We start from the raw sequence: 18,409 nt of genomic DNA, 5'->3' as shown, positions 1-18,409 counted from the left end.
TTTTAACCAAATGGTTGTGTATGTCCATATTAGAAACAAGCATAGATTCAACATTTTTTAGAGAGTACAAACATTTCTGTGTTTTCTGCCTAACCAATCATGGAGTTTCTAACTATCAACACATAAATCACACACATCACCTTTAGGCAAACTGATAAAAAGGTGTCATGGTTCTGCTCTTTTTAGTCTTGGATTTCCTGGTCCTGAGGCAGAGCCATGACAAGGTCTTTGGTTATGTGTGGAGAGAAACATATTATTGTCCTTTTGACAATAATATGCGTTCTCTCCAGTGTCTTGTCATTGGCCCCGCCCCTCTCGTTTCCCGTATTACTTCCCGGCCGTGTTCCATTACCCTCACCTGCCCTGTGTCATTATCCCTCATTGTCCTGTTGTCCTGTTCTCTTGCGTTTTGTGTGTATGCGTATCGTGTCACACGGTAATTCATGCCAGTGTTGTTTGTACCTCATGTTGTGTTCCTGTTTCCTGGTCCCTTAGTTTATATACCTTGTCCTGTTTAAGACGTTGTGTCGTGTTCTGTTTAGTTTGTTTTTTTCCCCCCGTGGGAAGTCTTTGTTTTGTTGTATTTTGCCTTTGTTTAGTTTTTCCCCATCGTGGGTGTTTTATTTGTTATTAATTAAAATCTATTGTGTTAACCCCTTCACGCCTGCCTGCAATTGGGTTCTTTCCATGCCAGCCTTGACAGAATGCAAGAGCCACCAACGAACTCAGCAGGCAGCATGGGCACTAGACGGTCCCACCAGGCCTGCCTCCTCTGCGGCATTCGTCACGGGAACATGGACATCGAGGACTACCTGGATAGGTTCCTGGATGCCGCAGAGGAGGATGTCTTCGGGGAGGTGGCAGTGCTGTTTAACGCCGGTCTCAGGGACCCCCTGTCGCGGGCGGAGATGCGGTCGTTGAGACCGCTCGACTTCGATGTCGTGTGGCGGTATGTCATGAACCGACCGGAGTCCAGGGTCTCAACGCAACACAGCCATCCATCTCCGCTGGCTGCCATACAAGAGGGTCAGACCCTGCAGATCGGGGTTATGGGCATCGCCACACCGCTCTCCTCACCCCCTGCAACTTCTCCACCAGTCAACCTTGGTGGCAAGCGCGGGAGACGTGAGTCCAGGGGGTCCACCTCGGAGGAGTCCCAGCCAGTGCCAGCCGTGCCTTATACATCCTTCCTTCAGCCGACACCCAGGCGGGTGGCTCGGCGGAAGAAGAAGAGGCAGTGGCGGGCAGCGTGGACTCCAATCCAGCCGGTGCAGCAGCCGACGTTCCAGCTGGTGCAGCCGGCGTCCAGTCCCGTGTCCAGTCCCGTGATCCAGCTGGCGTCCAGGCCCGTGATCCAGCTGGCGTCCAGTCCCGTGATCCAGCCGGCATCCAGTCCGGTGATCCAGCCGGCGTCCAGTCCGGTGATCCAGCCGGTGTCCAGTCCGGTGATCCAGCCGGCGTCCAGTCCGGTGCAGCCGGCGCCCAACCTTGCCCTGCCAACTTCCAAGTCGGCGGTCCCCCCCACGACTTCCTCCCCTAAGTTCCCCAGGACTCCGCGCCCTCGAGCGCAGCCGGGGACTAAGACTGTTCCTCCTTCTCCCTACCCCCATGGACTGCCCCCTGTGAGCCCTTGTTTAGTCCCACCCCCCCTCCCATGTTTGTTATTTTTATTGTCCCACCCTAGTCCCATTGTTGTTTTGTCTTGTCTGCCCCTGATTTTGTTCTCCATGTTTTGTCTGTTCTTGTCTCTGTCTCAGTCTACCTTGTCTCGTCAGTCTACCCCTTGGTGAGCACCTGGTGGTGCTCATTAAAGGGGGGGCTTCTGTCATGGCTCTGCCTCTATTAGTCATGTTTTTCTTGGTCCTGTGGCAGAGCCATGACAAAGCCTTTGGTTATTTGTGGAGAGAAACATATTGTTGTCCTGTTGACAATAATATGCGCTCTCTCCAGTGTCTTGTCATTGGCCCCGCCCCTCTCGTTTCATGTATTGCTTTCCTTCCATGTCTAATGTTTCCCACCTGCCCTAGCTCGTTATCCCTCGTTTGTCTTTCCTATATATACCCTCGTGTTTCTTTGTCCTGTGCTCGTGTATTATGTTGTACTGTGTATGTACGTTTGTCGTGCTTACCCGTGTTTCATGGCAGCCTTACGGTCCGTGTGCTCCCTGTTTGCTGTGTTCCTGTTTCCCCTGTCTTAGTAAGTGTTTAGTTTAGTCTATGTCAAGTGTTGTCTAGTTTAGTGTTTAGTTAGTTTACGTCCCTTTTTACTCATATTATTTATCCTGTCTTGTTTACACCCCCGCATGGGTTTTTGTTTTGTGTTTTTTTTTTTGTTGAATAAAATACCCCTGTTAACCCCTTACCTGCCATTGCCTGCACTTGGGTTCTTTCCTGCCACCACCATGACAAAAAGGTGCACATTTGCAGTATAAAAATGTCTTTGTTAAAATGAGCAATTTCACTGCAGTCGTGGGACTGTTGTTGCCCTGTGCCGTACACCTTGGTTTGTGCCTGTTATTCATATGTAGACACAGACTGTTTCTGACTCACAGGACAACATCATGACCAAAGGAGTGCAGGGGTGCTCATGGATGGCTGGGTTGGACATCACAGAACAGAGAATAGTTTTAGAAGAGAATGTAGATGCTATATGGAGCTCAATGTAAACAAACAGGCTGCGTTCCACTGCCTTGTTGAGCCTCCGAGATCAGACATCACTTCCTTAAACGGTTTAATCTCAAGTCGACAAGCATGAACAGACGTGTTTTACAGATAAAAGGAACAGCTCACTGTGCATTTCCAACATTTGTGCATTTCTGTTCCCATATCATTAAAACACACTTAACATGATCATGAATACAACAAACTGTGAGGCGTCCATGATTGTATTGTACACCTCATGTAAATATATTCAAGGAACAAATTCAATTTTTGGACACAGGCAGGCACGCACACACACACACACGCACACGCACACGCACACACACACACACACACACACACACACACACACACACACACACACACACACACATGTATGTTTTATTATCTCCATGGGGACAGTCCATAGGCGTAATGAGTTACTGTACAAACTGTATTTCCCTTTCTGTCGTTCTCTCGACGTTGTGTCGAACCGACAGAATGGGGTTTGTCTTGAGAACCTATCATCTTCTGAGTATTTAGAAAAGGCCAATGAAAATTGGTGAATGAAATTTGCATGCCGGGCTCCTCCCCGGATGTCCGGGTATAAGAGGGAAGCTGGCGTGCTCATTCATTCACCTTTTGTTCTTCAGAGCCTACGCATCTGATGAGCAGCTCCAGGTCTTCGCTGATCTTCCAGATCTTCGCTGATCTTCCAGTTCTTCGCTGGTATCCTGCTGGAATCTACGACGTGGTGCAGCGGACGGTCCCTTCCTGCAGCGACTTTCCCCTGGGCGTCTCGGCAGTTCCAGAAGTGTCTGAGCACTTTTTTTCTAAAAGAGTAAATTTCTCCAGCGTGGCATGTCCCGCTGTTCTCTTGGGTGCGACGCGCTCATTGAGGAAGGGGATGGACACGATGTCTGTCTCACGTGTTTGGGTCTCCGGCACGCTGAGGCAGCCTTTGTGGATACATCTTGCCCGCACTGCGGGAAGATGCCTATCCAGACGTTGCGGTCACGGGTGGCTGTATTCTTTATGGGTAAAGCCACCACCTCGTCTGTTACCCGATCCGTGACGGCAGTGACTACGGCCCTGCCGCCCGTTTCAGTTAACACCGGGGGTGATATGGGGATCACCGTGAACGTTAGACCGCCAGCCACAGGCTCACGGACCGTTCACGCCCCGTCTCGCTTGTCTGACCATTCCTTAAGAGACGGTCCTACCCCGTCTTGTTCCTCCGCCACGTACTCGGGAGTGCGTGATGAAGATGAGATGTCGATCACAGCATCGGAGGGCGACCTCTTGGCATCCGACCCCGACGATTCCTCGGAGCTCCCTCCCCCGGGGGGACGAGCCCAGGAAGATGCGGACGTTGAGATGTCAACCATGCTCTTCCGGGCCGCCGCGAGCATTGGGCTGCAGTGCACAGCACCGCCTTTACCCCAGCGCTCGCGGTTGGATACGTGGTACCTGGGGTCTGAGCTCGGCTCCAAGCCGCGCCCAGCGCTGGTCCTGTATTTCCCGGAGGTACATGAGGAGCTGAGTAAGACTTGGAACGCTCCCCTCACGGCTCGTTCCAGTCAGAAAGGCTCAGTCGCCCTTACTTCCCTCGATGGTGGGGCGGCCAGGGGCTATGTCGAGATCCCCCAGGTGGAGCGTGCTGTCGCGGTGCACCTATGCCCGCAGACAGCGGCCACCTGGAGGGCTCGGCCTAGACTCCCATCCAAGGCGTGTACGTTTTCGGCATCGCTAATGTCGAGGGCTTACATGGCTGCGGGTCAGGCCGCCTCCTCCCTCCACGCCATGGCCATCCTGCAGGTCCACCAGGCCAAGGCGTTGAAGGAGCTCCACAAGGGTAAGACCGACCCAACAGTTATGCAGGAACTCCGTACCGCCACCGATCTCGCTCTACGGGCGACTAAGGTGACGGCACGGGCCTTGGGTCGGGCGATGTCCACCATGGTGGTCCAAGAGAGGCACCACTGGCTCAACCTTGCGCAGATGCGGGACGCTGAGAAGGTTCGCTTTCTCGACGCCTCCATCTCGCAGGGAGGGCTGTTTGGTGACACCGTTGAGGATTTCTCTCAGCAGTTCTCAACGGTGAAGAAGCAGACGGAGGCTATCAAGCACATCTTGCCCCGCCGTGACTCGGCCATCGTCAGGCCTCCGAGATCCCGAGCGGCGTCTGCTTCCCGGCAGCCCCGGACCTCTTCGACTCCGGATCCGGCTCCAGTGCCCCCTTCTCAGGCTGCCTCCCGGAGAAGGACGTCGAAGAGGAAACCGCCTCCCCGTCAGCAGCCGTCGCGGAAGCAGAAGCGGCCCTGATGGAGAGACCCCAGGGAGATTGAGATTACCATCGGGCCCGATTCCAGCCACCACATCGCTGGATCGGATAGGGACGGTTCCTGCCCCGTCCTACCATCAGCTGGTCCCCCCCGGGGGGCCAGCGCCCACTTCCTCACGAAAAGAGTTTCCTCTCTCTCTGGGTTGTCACAGCCGTTCCCACCCTCTGGTCGACGGTGGACGGCAACTCGACGTTGCGTCATGGCAAAGCGCAATGTCGAGTATAAACACTGGCCTTCAGCACTCTCAGATAGACAGTGCGTCGAGCCAGACAATCGCCAGGCAGGAAAAACAGCAGAGCCGATCTCCTCCCCGGGGGTCCTCCCTCGGCAAGGAATCCGTACTGCTAGCATGGAAAACGCCACAGCACTGAGCCGCGTCACAATCTCTGCGGAGCGACGTTGACTGGCCTGGGCGAGTCAGACGAACACGCTAGCGCGAAATTATGACCTTCCAGTGGAGAGGAAGGGGGACCCAGAGCTTTCCACAAAAAGTTGGGAAGCCCCCTAACACCGGCCGTCACGGGCGGAGGCCTAATTCTCTAAATGGCGAGAAGCCGCCCGGCACCGTACGGGCCACTGGGTAAGCATTATTCCCCCCTGGGGGGGAAAAACGCTGCAGAGGCCACTACCTACCGTAGGGAGGAATTAGTGGAGACACCACATGGTCTCACCATCAGGGGAGAACTCATGGGAGGAATGTGCGGACTGCAGGAGTTAACCGCAAGGTGGGAGTCCACCTGGGGAGGTCATGGGTTGCCAAGGTGGGAACCATTCATGAGGATACATCAGACGGAACAGCCCACGGAGGGGGGGTTACCACGTCTGGAGCACTAGGTCCGGTTAGAGCTATGTGGAATAACTCAACTGTTCCCCGGCCTAAGGGGGCAGGGCTGCTCTGCCCAGCCTGTCCCCTGGAAGGGTGCTTAGTGATGGATGGAATGCCTATTCTTTACCCGAGGGGAAAGAAGTGAGGCTGGATCGCCACTGCTCCCCCCGAAGGGGGAAGGGCTTCCGCAGGCGTACGCCCAACGGCTGCCGGTCCTACCTGTTGCCCTGCAGGACGCGGGCTGACACCGGTTCAACGCGGAGGTTGTAGAACCTCGCGAAGGTATTGGGCGTAGCCCAACCCGCAGCTCTGCAGATGTCTGCCAGAGAGGCGCCCTGAGCCAGTGCCCACGAGGAGGCGACACCCCGAGTGGAGTGCGCCTTAACTCCTAAGGGGCAGGGGCGATCTTGCGACCGGTATGCCAAGGATATGGCATCCACGATCCAGTGCGCCAGTCTCTGTTTGGAGACAGCTCTCCCCTTCTGCTGACCTCCAAAACAGACAAAGAGCTGCTCAGAGCTTCTGAAGCTCTGCGTGCGGTCCAAGTAGAGGCGCAGTGCGCGTACTGGACACAACACGGATGGGGTTGGGTCTTCCTCCCCAGTGGGGAGCGCCTGCAAGTTCACCACCTGGTCCCGGAAGGGAGTGGTGGGAACCTTGGGCACGTAGCCGGGCCGTGGTCTCAGGATAACGTGAGAGTCTCCAGGCCCGAATTCTAGGCAACCCGAGGACACAGAGAATGCTTGTAGGTCCCCTACCCTCTTGAAGGAGGCGAGCGCTACCAGGAGGGCCGTCTTTATCGACAGGCGAGAAAGATCGGCCTCTCCTAGGGGCTCGAAGGGGGGCCTCTGGAGGCCCTCCAGGACCACTTCGAGGTCCCAAGAGGGTACGGGGCGCGGGCGAGGCGGATTCAACCGTCTCGCGCCCCTCAGGAACCTGGTGACCAGGTCGTGCTGCCCTAGAGACTTACCAGCAACTGGGTCGTGATGTGCGGCTATAGCGGCAACATACACTTTCAGTGTGGAAGGGGAGAGGTTCTTCTCAAGTCTCTCCTGGAGAAAGGACAGTACGTACCTGATCGAGCATCTCTGCGGGTCTTCTCCGTGAGAAGAGCACCAAGACGAGAAGATGCGCCACTTGAAGGCATACAGTCTCCTAGTGGCCGGAGCCCTAGCCTGTATGAGGGTCTCTACCACCGCCGGGGGTAGGTCGCTCAGGATCTCCTCGTCCCGTCCAGGGGCCAGACATGGAGGCTCCAGAGGTCTGGCCTGGGATGCCAAAACGTGCCCTTCCCCTGAGAAAGGAGGTCCTTCCTCAAGGGAATCGGCCAGGGGGGAGTTGTTGTCAGGCTCACCAGCTCTGAGAACCAAGTCCGGTTGGGCCAATAGGGCGCAACTAGTAGCACTTGATGCTCCTCTTCCCTGACCTTGCACAGGGTCTGTGCAATGAGGCTCACTGGGGGGAAGGCGTACTTCCTCTTGTCCCGCGGCCAGCTGTGCGCAAGGGCATCCGTACCGAGGGGACCGTCGGATAGGGAGTACCAAAGCGGACAATGGGTGGAGTCCGGGGAGGCAAACAGGTCCACCTGCGCCCGACCGAACTGCTCCCATATGAGCTGAACCGCGTGAGGGTGGAGTCGCCACTCTCCGCGAGGTGACCACTGACGAGAGAGCCTGTCTGCTGTCTGGTTCAGGTCGCCCGGGATGTGTATGGCTCGCAGGGAGCTGATCACCTGCTGACTCCACAGGAGGAGGCGTCGGGCGAGTCGTGTTAGCTGCCGTGATCGAATGCCACCCTGGTGGTTGATATACGCCACGGCAGCTGTGCTGTCCGACCGGACCAGCACGTGTCTGCCCTGCACGAAGGGTTGGAACCTCTTCAGCGCAAGTAGCANAGGAACCCCATTCTGTCGGTTCGACACAACGTCGAGAGACCGACAGAAAGGGAACGTCTTGGTTACGGATGTAACCTCGGTTCCCTGATGGAGGGAACGAGACGTTGTGTCCCTCATGCCACAACACTGGCCGCCCACCCCAGCGGTCAGGGGAGGATGCTTTAGGCTCCTCAGACCAAAGGTGAATGAATGAGCACGCCGGCTTCCCTCTTATACCCGGACATCCGGGGAGGAGCCTGGCATGCAAATTTCATTCGCCAATTTTGATTGGCCTTTTCTAAATACTCAGAAGATGATAGGTTCTCAAGACAAACCCCATTCTGTCGGTTCGACACAACGTCTCGTTCCCTCCATCAGGGAACCGAGGTTACATCCGTAACCAAGACGATTTTATCCCCTAACCGAACCCCTAAACCTAAAGATCATAGCAAACTTTTGCATTTTTAGACCTTCAAAAATCATCGTTCTGTACAATTTATAAGCTTTTGTGCCCGTGGGGACCTCAATTTTTGTCCCCACAGTGACACGGGTCCCCATGTGTTCGTGTGCATTCGGGTTTAGGTCCCCACTAGGATATAAAAACATGTCCACACAAACACACACACACACACACAAATAGACTCTTACCTGACTGTGGACTAGACTTCTTGGAGGCTTTCTCTTTCTTGAACTTTGGCACTATGCGGAACATACCAGTCCGACTGTTTCTCTTTCCATATTCCAGTGAGTGGTCCTGTTTCACACAAAATGACCAGTCAGTCTCATAGACAGTTCATACGTTATTATGTAGTTCATTATTATATTACATGCATGGTTGATTTGTGAGTTATATTGAGCTAATATACATATTTAAATATACAAAAATGTAAGCAATGCAGGCAAATCTAAAGGGATTTCCTTTCTATTCCTCTACTGCTTGTTAACATGACATGTTGGATGTGCTTACCTCTTCGTCATTGGGCTGTAGGATGTGGTAGAGCCAGGGGATCTCAGCTAGCTTGCCTAGTTCAACTTCTACACTCTGAAGAGCATTGGACAGTAGCTCTTCGTGTGGAGGGTCCAATTGCTACAAAGATAAACTCACAGCCTGAGACAATGGTTTATAGTGCTCTATCAGATGTTTCACAACTTTGCTGGTCTTATCAACAAAGATAACACCAAGTATTTACCCGTTAGAAAGGGTAAAACATTCAATCAAGATCATATCACAATAACAACTCACCAGTGGCACTCGTCCTACTAGCAGAGACTCAGTCTCATTGTGAAGGGCTTTCACATTGCTGGCCACCTCGATGGCAGTGTTTCTGGTCAGGCTCTAAGAGTACAGAAGACAAGGGAAATCAGTCTTTAATTGTATATTCTCAAACATAAGATCCTACAGTAAAACGTCTTGGTTACGGATATAACCTCAGTTCCCTGATGGAGGGAATGAGACGTTGTGTCGAGCCTACAGATGGGGTTCGAGGACCTATCAACTTCTGATTAGTTTAGAAAAGGCCAATGAAATTGGCGAATGAAAATTGCATGCCGGACTCCGCCCCCGGATATCCGGGTATAAAAGGGAGACGGCGTGCTGCATTCATTCACCTTTTGGTCTGAGGAGCCTGAGCATCCCTCGTCCACTGCGGCGGGTGGCCACCGTTGTGGCAAGAAGGACACAACGTCTCGTTCCCTCCATCAGGGAACTGAGGTTACATCCGTAACCAAGACGTTCCCTTTCTGTAGGTCTCTCGACGTTGTGTCGAGCCGACAGATGGGGTTCCTATGGAAAACGCCACAGCGCTGTGCCGCGTCACAATCTCCAGCGGAGTGACGCTGACTGGCCTGGGCGAGTCAGGCATGAGCGCTAGCGCGAAATTGTAACCATCCAGTGAAGAGGTAGGGGGTCCCAGAGCTTTTTGGAAAAAGGTGGGAAGCCCCTGCCACCGGCCGTTACGGGCGGAGGCCTTGATTCTCTAACAGCGAGAAGCTACCCGGCACTGTAAGGGCCACAGGGTAAGCATTAATCCCCCCCGGGGGGAAAACGCTACAGAGAGCACTATCCTACCACAGGGAGGAATTAGTGCAGACACCACATATTCTCACCATCAGGGGAGAACTCATGGGAAAACGTGCGGAGTGAAGGAGTTAACCGCAAGGTGGAGGTCAACCTAGGGAGGTCATGAGTTGCCGAGGTGGGAACCATTCATGAGGATACATCAGACGAAACCGCCCAAGGGGGGGTTACCACGTCTGGAGCATTAGGTCTGGTTAGAGCTAAGTGGTAGATAACTCAAGTGTTCCCCGGCCTAAGGGGGCAGGGCTGCTCTGCCCAGCCTGCCCCCGGGAAGGTGCTAGTGATGGATGGAATGCCTGTTCTTTACCCAGTGGGGAATCCCCCTAGAGGAAGGGGGAAGGGCTTTCGCAGGCGTACGCCCTACCGGCTGCCGGTCCTACATGTTGCCCTGCAGGACGCGGGCTGACACCGGTTCCACGCGTAGGAATTAGAACCTCGCGAAGGTGTTGGGCATAGCTCAACCCGCAGCTCTGCAGATGTCTGCCAGAGAGGCGCCCTGAGCCAGTGCCCATGAGGAGTGTGCCTCACTCCTAACGGGCAGGGGCGATCTTGAGATCGGTATGCTGTAGCGACGGCATCCACGATCCAGTGCGCCAGTCTCTGTTTGGAGACAGCCCTCCCCTTCTGCTGACCTCCAAAACACACAAAGAGCTGCTCAGTGCATCTGAAGCACTGCGTGCGGTCCAAGTAGAGGCGCAGTGCGCGTACTAGACACAACACGGATGGGTTGGGTCTTCCTCCCCAGTGGGGAGTGCCTGCAGGTTCACCACCTGGTCTCTAGGGGGAGTGGTGGGAACTTTGGGCACGTAGCCAGGCAGGGGTCTCAGGATAACGTGAGAATCACCGGGCCCGAGTTCTAGGCAATCTGTGGACACGGAGGGTGCTTGTAGGTCCCCTACCCTCTTGGAGGTGAGCGCCATCAGGAGAGGCGTCTTTATCATGAGGTGAGAAAGAGCGGCAGCTCCGAGGGGCTCGAAGGGGGGGCCTCTTGAGGTCCGCCACCTAGGTCACAAGAGGGTACAGAGCGCGGATGAGGCGGTAGCCTTCTCGCGCCCCTTAGGAACCTAATGACCAGGTCGTGCTGTTCCCCCCGGACAGGGGGGAGTTGTTGTCAAGAGCCTTAGCTCCGAGAACCAAGTCCGGTTAGGCCCCACTTGATGCTCCCCTTCCCTGGCCTTGCACAAGACCTGTGAAATGAGGCTCACTGGGGGGAAGGAGTACCAAAGCGGAAATGGGAGGAGTCCAGGGAGGCAACAGGTCCACCTGCGCCTGGCCGAACTGCTCCCTTATGAGCCGGACTGCGCGGGGATGGAGTCGCCACTCTGCGCGAGGCGTCGACTGACGAGAGAGCGTGTCGGCTGTCTGGTTCAGGTCGCCTGGGATGTGTGTGGCTTGCAGGGAGCTGATCACCTGCTGACTCCAGAGGAGGAGGCGTCGGGCGAGTCGTGTTAGCTGCCGTGAGCGAATGCCACCCTGATGATTGATATACGCCAAGGCAGCTGTGCTGTCCGACAGGACCAGCACGTGCTTGCCGTGCACGAGAGGTTGCCACCTCTTCTGTGCAAGTAGCACAGCCAACAACTCTAGGCAGTTGATATGCCAACGCAGGCGGGGGCCCGTCCACCGCCCCGACACTGCATGCCCGTTGCACACGGCACCCCAACCCTGCAGGGAGGCACCCGTCGTCACCACGACGTGCCTTGCCCCTGCCCTAGGGGGACCCTGTCCGCAAGAAGGTCATTGAAGACCAGGGGGTCAGGGTGCGTCGGCAGAAAGGCATGATGACCATACGCCTGCTGCCGGTGTGCCACGCTCTCCAGGGAACACGTCTCTGTAGCCAGTGTTGGAGCAGTTGCATGTGCATCGACCCGAGGGGGACCACCCCCACCAAGGATGCCATGTGCCCAGGAGCCTCTGAAAGTTTCAGGTGGACCGCTGACTGCCTGAAGTGTTTCAGGCAGTTCAACACTGATTGAGCGTGCTCTGAGTCAGTCACGCTGTCATGGAGACAGAGTCGAGTTCCATACCGAGAAAAAGGATGCTCTGCACAGGGGAGAGCTTGCTCTTTTCTCGGTTGACCAGTGGTCCAAACCGATCTAGGTGCCAGAGCACTAGGTCCCTGTGTGTACACAATAGATCTCGCGAGTGTGCCCAGATGAGCCAGTCGTCGAGATAGTTAGTACCCGCACTCCTCTCTCCCCGAGGGGAGTGAGGGCGGCTTCCACGATCTTCGTGAAGACTCGTGGGGAAAGGGACAGACCGAAAGGGAGGACTCTGTACTGATATGCCCGCCCGAGACATGAAAGTAAGCGTCCTTCAGGTCGATTGCCATGAACCAATCTTAACATCTGGTAGATGCCAGGATGCGCTTCTGCGTGAGCATCCTGAACGGCAGCTTGAGTAGGTGCCTGTTCAGGGTACGCAGATCTAGCAACCCCCTTTTTTGGGGACGATGAAGTACGGGCTGCAGAATCCGTTGAACATCTCGGCCAGAGGGACGAGCACGATCGCCTGCCAGAGGGGTGGTGACCCTGGCCCGAAGCACGGGAGCATCCTTGCCTCTGACTGAGGTAAGAGGATGTCCCGAACTTGAGCGGGCGTCTGGTAAGTTGTATCGTGTAGCCGAGACGGATCGTATCCCGTAGCCACGTGACGGTTTGGGGGCTCTAGTCAGGCTCCCAGGGACCGAGACCGGGGCTAGGGGTACGATCTGCTTCATCGACCTCCCAGGGGGTGGTTCGATGGCTGGCAGTGCGGATTCCTTGCCATGGGGAAGCCCACGGGGAGGAGATCGGCTCTGCTGACTTACCTGCCTGGTGATGATGTAGCACAACGCACTGTCGACTGAGAGTGCTGAGGGCTACTGATTATTCTCGACATTGGGTCTCGCCGTGACGCAACGTCGAGTTGCCGAACACCGTCATGTAGAGGGTGAGAGCGGCTGTGATATACACCCCGAGAGAGAGAACTCTTAAGAGAGTGGGCTGTTGGGGGCAGGGCAGGAACCGTCCCGGATCAACCACCCAGCGTGGAATGGCTGGGGTCTGGCCTGATGGTATTCTCGATCTCCCCGGTGTCTTCCCATGAGGGCCGCTGCTTTTGCCGCCGCTTGACGGGGCGATGGTCTCCTCCTCGATGTCTCTTCCGGGAGGCCGCCTGAGTGGGGGGCGCCAGAGCCGGAGGACCAGGGCTGCTGGGAAGCAGACGGTGCACGGGACTCGACGGCCGAGGCGGCCGTGTCGCGGGAGGATATGCCTGATATCCTCTGTCTGCTTCTTTACTGTCGAGAACTGCGGGTCGACAGAATCACCAAACAGCCCCCCCCCTTGCAAGATGGGTGCGTTGAGAAAGCGGACCTTCTCGGCGTTACTCATCTGTGCAAGGTTCGGCCAGAGGAGTTTCTCATGGCAGGCAGGAGGCCTGGCAGGAGCCATAGCGTGGAGAGGAGGCCGCTTGGCCTGCAGCAATGCAAGCTCTCGACATGAAAGATGCCGAGACCCTACATGCTTTGGACGGGAGTCTAGGTCGAGTCCCCCAGCTGGCCGCCGCCTGCGGGCACGAGTGCACTGGCCCGGGAAAGCATGGCTGACATTTCGACGTCCGCTTCTTCCTGGGCTCGACCTCCGAGGGAGGGAGCTCCAAGGAATCGCCGGAGTCGGATGGCAGTACGTCACCCCCCGATGCTGCAAGGGACATCTCATCATTATCATGCACCGTTTCCGAATACGTGGTTGAGGAACAAGATGGTGGGACCATCTCCTGGGGAACAGTCAGACGAGCGAGACGAGGTGCGAACGGTCCGTGAGCCAGTGGCTGGCAGATTAACGCTCACAGTGATCCTCATATCACCCTCGCTGCTTGCCGTAGCGGATGGCAGGGCCGTACTGTGACGCAACGTCTGAATCGTCAACCGCCCGCAATGCGGGCGGGACGTATCCACAACGTCTGCCCCAGCGTACTGGAAGCAGACATCGTGTCCGTCTCCCTCCTTGATGAGTGTGTTGCACCCATGAGAACAGCGGGACATGCCACGCTGGAGAAATTTGCTCTTTTAGAGAAAAAAACTCGAACTCTTCTGGCACTGCCGAGACGCCCAGGGGAAGTCGCTGCAGGAAGGGACAGTCCGCTGCATCACGTCATATGGTTCCAGCAGTAATTCGGCGTAGAGATGAAGTCTCGAAGTCAATCAGAGTGAAGGCTCCGAAGAACAAAAGTTGAATGAATGCAGCACGCCGTCTCCCTTTTATACCCGCAGTATAAAGTCCGGAGTCCGGCATGCAAATTTCATTCCCCAATTTCATTGGCCTTTTCTAAACTAGTCAGAAGTTGATAGGTTCTCAAGAGCGAACCCCATCTGTCGGCTCGACACAACGTCGAGAGACCGACAGAAAGGGAACAACAAAGGCCCATCACCGGTCAATGTGATGGGCATGAGAATTTACCCATGACCTACCAGAGCTTTCAGCCTGTGCTCAGAATATGAGACTTAACAGGGTTAGTTATCACTTAAAAGGGTTAGTTAAATTAAAAACCCTATGCTTATGTTGTGAGACTTTAAACATTCTTTTTTTTTTCAATAAAAATGAACAGTGACCAAGGGCTGTCAAGCTTCATAAATTACAAATATAAACATAAAAGTAGTACATGTCTTCTGAAGTGATAACAGCTTTGCAAGATGAATGGACAAATGAATACTGTTATTTATGGGGTTTTTAACACTTGACAACCCGTGGTCACCATTAACTTTCACTTGAGAAGAGCACCATGAACTAACATGAACTTTTCTGGTCAAGAAGGGAAAGAAAATCATAAGGGTTTGCAACATCACAAGGGTAAATAATGTATGACCAAACTTTTATTTTTAGGTGAACAATATCACCAGTATCACCAATATCAGTCTTAAATTTTCTTTGGTGAACCATCTTGGCATATTCTCCAGAGTTCATACTGGTCAACCAGTTTCACCTACTGAGTTTTATACTAGTTATACTGGTTAATCTAGTTTTCAGATAATGCTGAAAATTCAGCGTCAAACTACATAAAACTATTCAAATGTCAATTTGTTAGTGTAAAAAACTTCAGACATGACTCAATTTTAATCCCTGGTAATTGCACTCTCACCTCAGGGAACTTGGGGTGTGTTTTGTTGATGGCGTGAGAGGAGGCATTGACGGCATGGGCGAGCTCCTGTTCGAGGAGTTGGTAGTTTCTGGCAGCCTCACAGATCCTAGTTATGAGATCTTCAGCGGCTCGAGCGCACATCTGGATTAGTGTGGCCTCTTCTTCTGTAGCCAGATCCACAGAATGCTGAGGGTACAGATGCGGCCTCAGTGGAGGCTTGTCGTATTTCAGTTTATCCTCCCAAGACTTTAATGTGTTTTCAAATGCCTTTAAAAAACAAGTCCGTTCACTGAGCATCTGATGCATGTTACTAAACAACAACCAAAAATGTAGGAAATGTGATTCAATGTTTTAAAGAAATTTTCTGTCTAACTAAGCAGTTCTTGGATTCACTTACCCTGTCTCTTGTTAACATCTGGGCCCGGTTCTTGTGTTGTATCTTGATGACTCCAGGAGGTTGAATCCAGGCCTCTCCATCCACCTGGACAGGCACTCCTTCATCTCCCAGGATAGTGATCTTCACTGTACGACACTGAGAGGTTTGAGGTAAAATAAAGCTTTAGATTCTGTAATCAGTCACCACAATCTTAATTGTGGAGTAAGTGTGAGGTGTGTGCAATACCTGCGCAATACGATGATGCTGCAGTTTGATAACTCGTGAGACGGCCATTTGCATACTTCCAAACACAGCAACCACTTCCAAGATTTTATCATCAAATGAAGGGGCACAAAATATCTGCAATTGTGAAAGTTTTAGTTTTAGTACAGATTATTTGCTTTTAGTACAGATTATTATATAGATCTCATTTGAATATCTAGAATCGATTTGTTTTTTCATAATCCCCCAACAATTCACTGGAGATAGATACAGACTTGACTCAACCTATGGCGCTGGTTAGGGGCTTTCTATAAACACACACTCAGATAAAACTGAATTATGGTATGGTATAGTATAGTGTAGTACAGAATAATAATATAGTAATAATAATAATAATAACAACATAATAATAAACAAAATCTATTGCGTGTTTCCACTACTATGACTTCCTATAATGTATCTGTTTAATAAAATAATTAACTAGTTTTTTTTAGTTTGTTATAACACTTGTTGCACTATATAAACTTTTCTTCCTGCTTTTTACGCATACTTCAGACTGATATCCTAAACTGGGTCTTCCGAATGTCCTGTCCAAAATCTCAGACATCTAAGCAAACTGCAGAACAATCTTTATGTAACAAGACTTTATTACATAAATACTGTAGCGTCCGAAGCTGGCCTCTTTCTGAAGATGCAACCAGGTGAACAAGACCATAAAAGAATCCAGCTGCCAAAAGGTCACTTGTTCCAAACAATGACTTGTGTAATACCAGGTCAAAAGGTTTAGTCGAGAACCAGCTGCACATTAGACAACACTGTGCTGTACACATCACAATACTTTTATTTTCTGTATATTGTATTTACACTATACTATATATGCTATATGAGTATTCTATATTATACTATAAACAATTATACTATAAATAATTTCCTCTTTAATTATAAAATGTACTCTAAAAGTCAGAATGGAAAATGTTGTTTGAAGACAAAATGTCATGAGTCATGACCTTAGTCAACATCAGAGTGACTTACATCATCTTCTTTGGTCCCACCCCAGAAGTTGGTTCCGCCGGCATAACTTGGGATGTTCAGCACGGCAATTCCCTGAAGACTGGGGAGTGGGATGTACTGGCCATCACACTGCAGAATCAATCACATGACCATGAAGAGAAATTGGGCAAGCGGTCACCAATCAACAAGCATGATATTGCTTGGCACTTTCAATAATCAGGATACAAACATGTTGTTTTTTATAAAATGTTAATTTAAAATAATGTTATTTTAAACTATCTCACCACAGAAATCTAACCCTTCAGCCCTCTTATACTGTGTTCACACCAAACGCGAGCAATCGCGTTCCACGCTCTTTATTACTCGCGGGAAAAGTTCGTTATTTTCGCGTGAGTGACGCGAAAACTCTAATCGTGAATTAATAGCTCGAGTTGAAAATTTTCAACTTGCACGGAAGAACGCCTCAAACACGCCGCCTGAGTCGCGGCAATCGCGCCGTCTGATTCGCGGCAATCACGCCGCCTGATTCGCGGCAATCGCGCCGCCTGATTCGCGTCATTTGCACAGCCTGCTACCGCAAGTTCGCGTCTATGCGCGTCTTTGAATTGACTTTTGAATTAACATTCTCATGTACGATTGTTAATTTACATCAATTTCAAATAAATCACAAACCCCATTGACAATAAATAATTCTGTTTATATATTACTTAGTTTAACCTTTGGAAATGCATGAACAACATTTTTTTAAAGATTTTTTTGAAGATTCAGTTTCTAATCCTATATATCATATGCTGTTGCGATTTGGATTTTATTACTTACAGTATCCAAAGTGATGACTCACCTCCAACTGAACTTTCTGCTCTAAATTCTTATAGGTTCGTTGTAGAAGCTCTTTCGTTCCCAGAACGCCATACCACATCATGTTCTTTGTGCGACTTCTGAAAGGTCAACAAATAGCAGCCAACAACTGAGGCTCTGTCAATGGCACCATATTGAGCAAACTAATGTTAAAGTAACAATATACCTGCATTTCTCTGGGTGCTCCTCACGCTTGTTGTTGAACTCCAGTGAGATCTTTGCATCTAACCCAATCCCAAAGTAATTATTCATCACACACTTCTCCAAGTAGCCCTCTCTGTTAAAGAAATGACTAATGTAAGATCTGCAAACACGGTTAAAGGTTAACTGAAATATAAAAATGAAGCTCTTACAATGAATCCAGGTCAGGATCTATGAAGGGTGTTGCACCAAATGGGTCTATGTTGGCAAGCAACATTTTACTGATTATTGAGCTTCCAGCTATAGAGGCAGCAAGACCTGCCCGCAGTCCTACAGACCAACCAAACAATGAATGTTAGGTTTCAGCATACTTAGAACACAACAAATCAAGAAAATCATATTTAAAAAAATGAAAATCATCCTTAAATGAAAACATTTTCATTTCATTTGTGATTTAAATGTTTTCTCAGAATTTTCATGTTGACGTGTTGTGGCTTAAGTTTTCCAGACCCCAGTTGAGTAAATTGTTCTTTCTGCGGTCACATGGTTTCTCATGTCATTTGGTCATACCAGGACAGATGATGCGTGTGTTGAGTACAGGCAGGTTCTCCTTGCTTGTGGTGAAGGGTGTGATGGAAAACGAGCCACAGGATTGCGTGCTGCGACTGATACGTCTTTCCGGCGGTGAGCATGGTGACTTGGCCACTGCAGACACAGAAAGAGGACAAAACAGGAGATCATATGTGCAACAGACTTATTACAGCACTTCAAAGAGTGCAAATAATATATGCTGCTAAATTTAATTCTGTTTGTCAACAATAAACTTTTTCCACTGGTTTTAATGGGGAATGACAAATTCCGCTGAATGTATTCTACATAAACTACCATAAAACATCAAAGCTGTTTAACAGCTGTGAGAA

General features: G+C 51.6%; 1 protein-coding gene across 5 annotated transcripts in view; it reads right to left on the bottom strand.

Moving 5' to 3' along the window:
- The window catches only part of dgkh (diacylglycerol kinase, eta), an 85,737-nt gene that overhangs the window by 9,734 nt on the left and 57,594 nt on the right, over positions 1 to 18,409 (bottom strand). For all 5 annotated transcript variants that reach the window (XM_057336975.1, XM_057336979.1, XM_057336974.1 and 2 more), the window contains exons 15-25: positions 18,060 to 18,194; positions 17,702 to 17,819; positions 17,515 to 17,625; positions 17,332 to 17,428; positions 16,512 to 16,619; positions 15,504 to 15,617; positions 15,279 to 15,413; positions 14,882 to 15,148; positions 8,927 to 9,019; positions 8,651 to 8,770; positions 8,332 to 8,437 (exon numbers count right to left, since the gene is read on the bottom strand). In XM_057336975.1, the coding sequence (XP_057192958.1) occupies positions 8,332 to 8,437; positions 8,651 to 8,770; positions 8,927 to 9,019; positions 14,882 to 15,148; positions 15,279 to 15,413; positions 15,504 to 15,617; positions 16,512 to 16,619; positions 17,332 to 17,428; positions 17,515 to 17,625; positions 17,702 to 17,819; positions 18,060 to 18,194 (1,404 nt within the window). The remainder of the gene's footprint in view (positions 1 to 8,331; positions 8,438 to 8,650; positions 8,771 to 8,926; positions 9,020 to 14,881; positions 15,149 to 15,278; positions 15,414 to 15,503; positions 15,618 to 16,511; positions 16,620 to 17,331; positions 17,429 to 17,514; positions 17,626 to 17,701; positions 17,820 to 18,059; positions 18,195 to 18,409) is intronic.

This window comes from Triplophysa rosa, linkage group LG6 (genome assembly GCF_024868665.1).
Source record: "Triplophysa rosa linkage group LG6, Trosa_1v2, whole genome shotgun sequence".
NCBI lineage: Eukaryota > Metazoa > Chordata > Actinopteri > Cypriniformes > Nemacheilidae > Triplophysa > Triplophysa rosa.
Note: the sequence above shows the minus strand (reverse complement) of the source record. Positions and strands in the feature narration are given on the sequence as shown.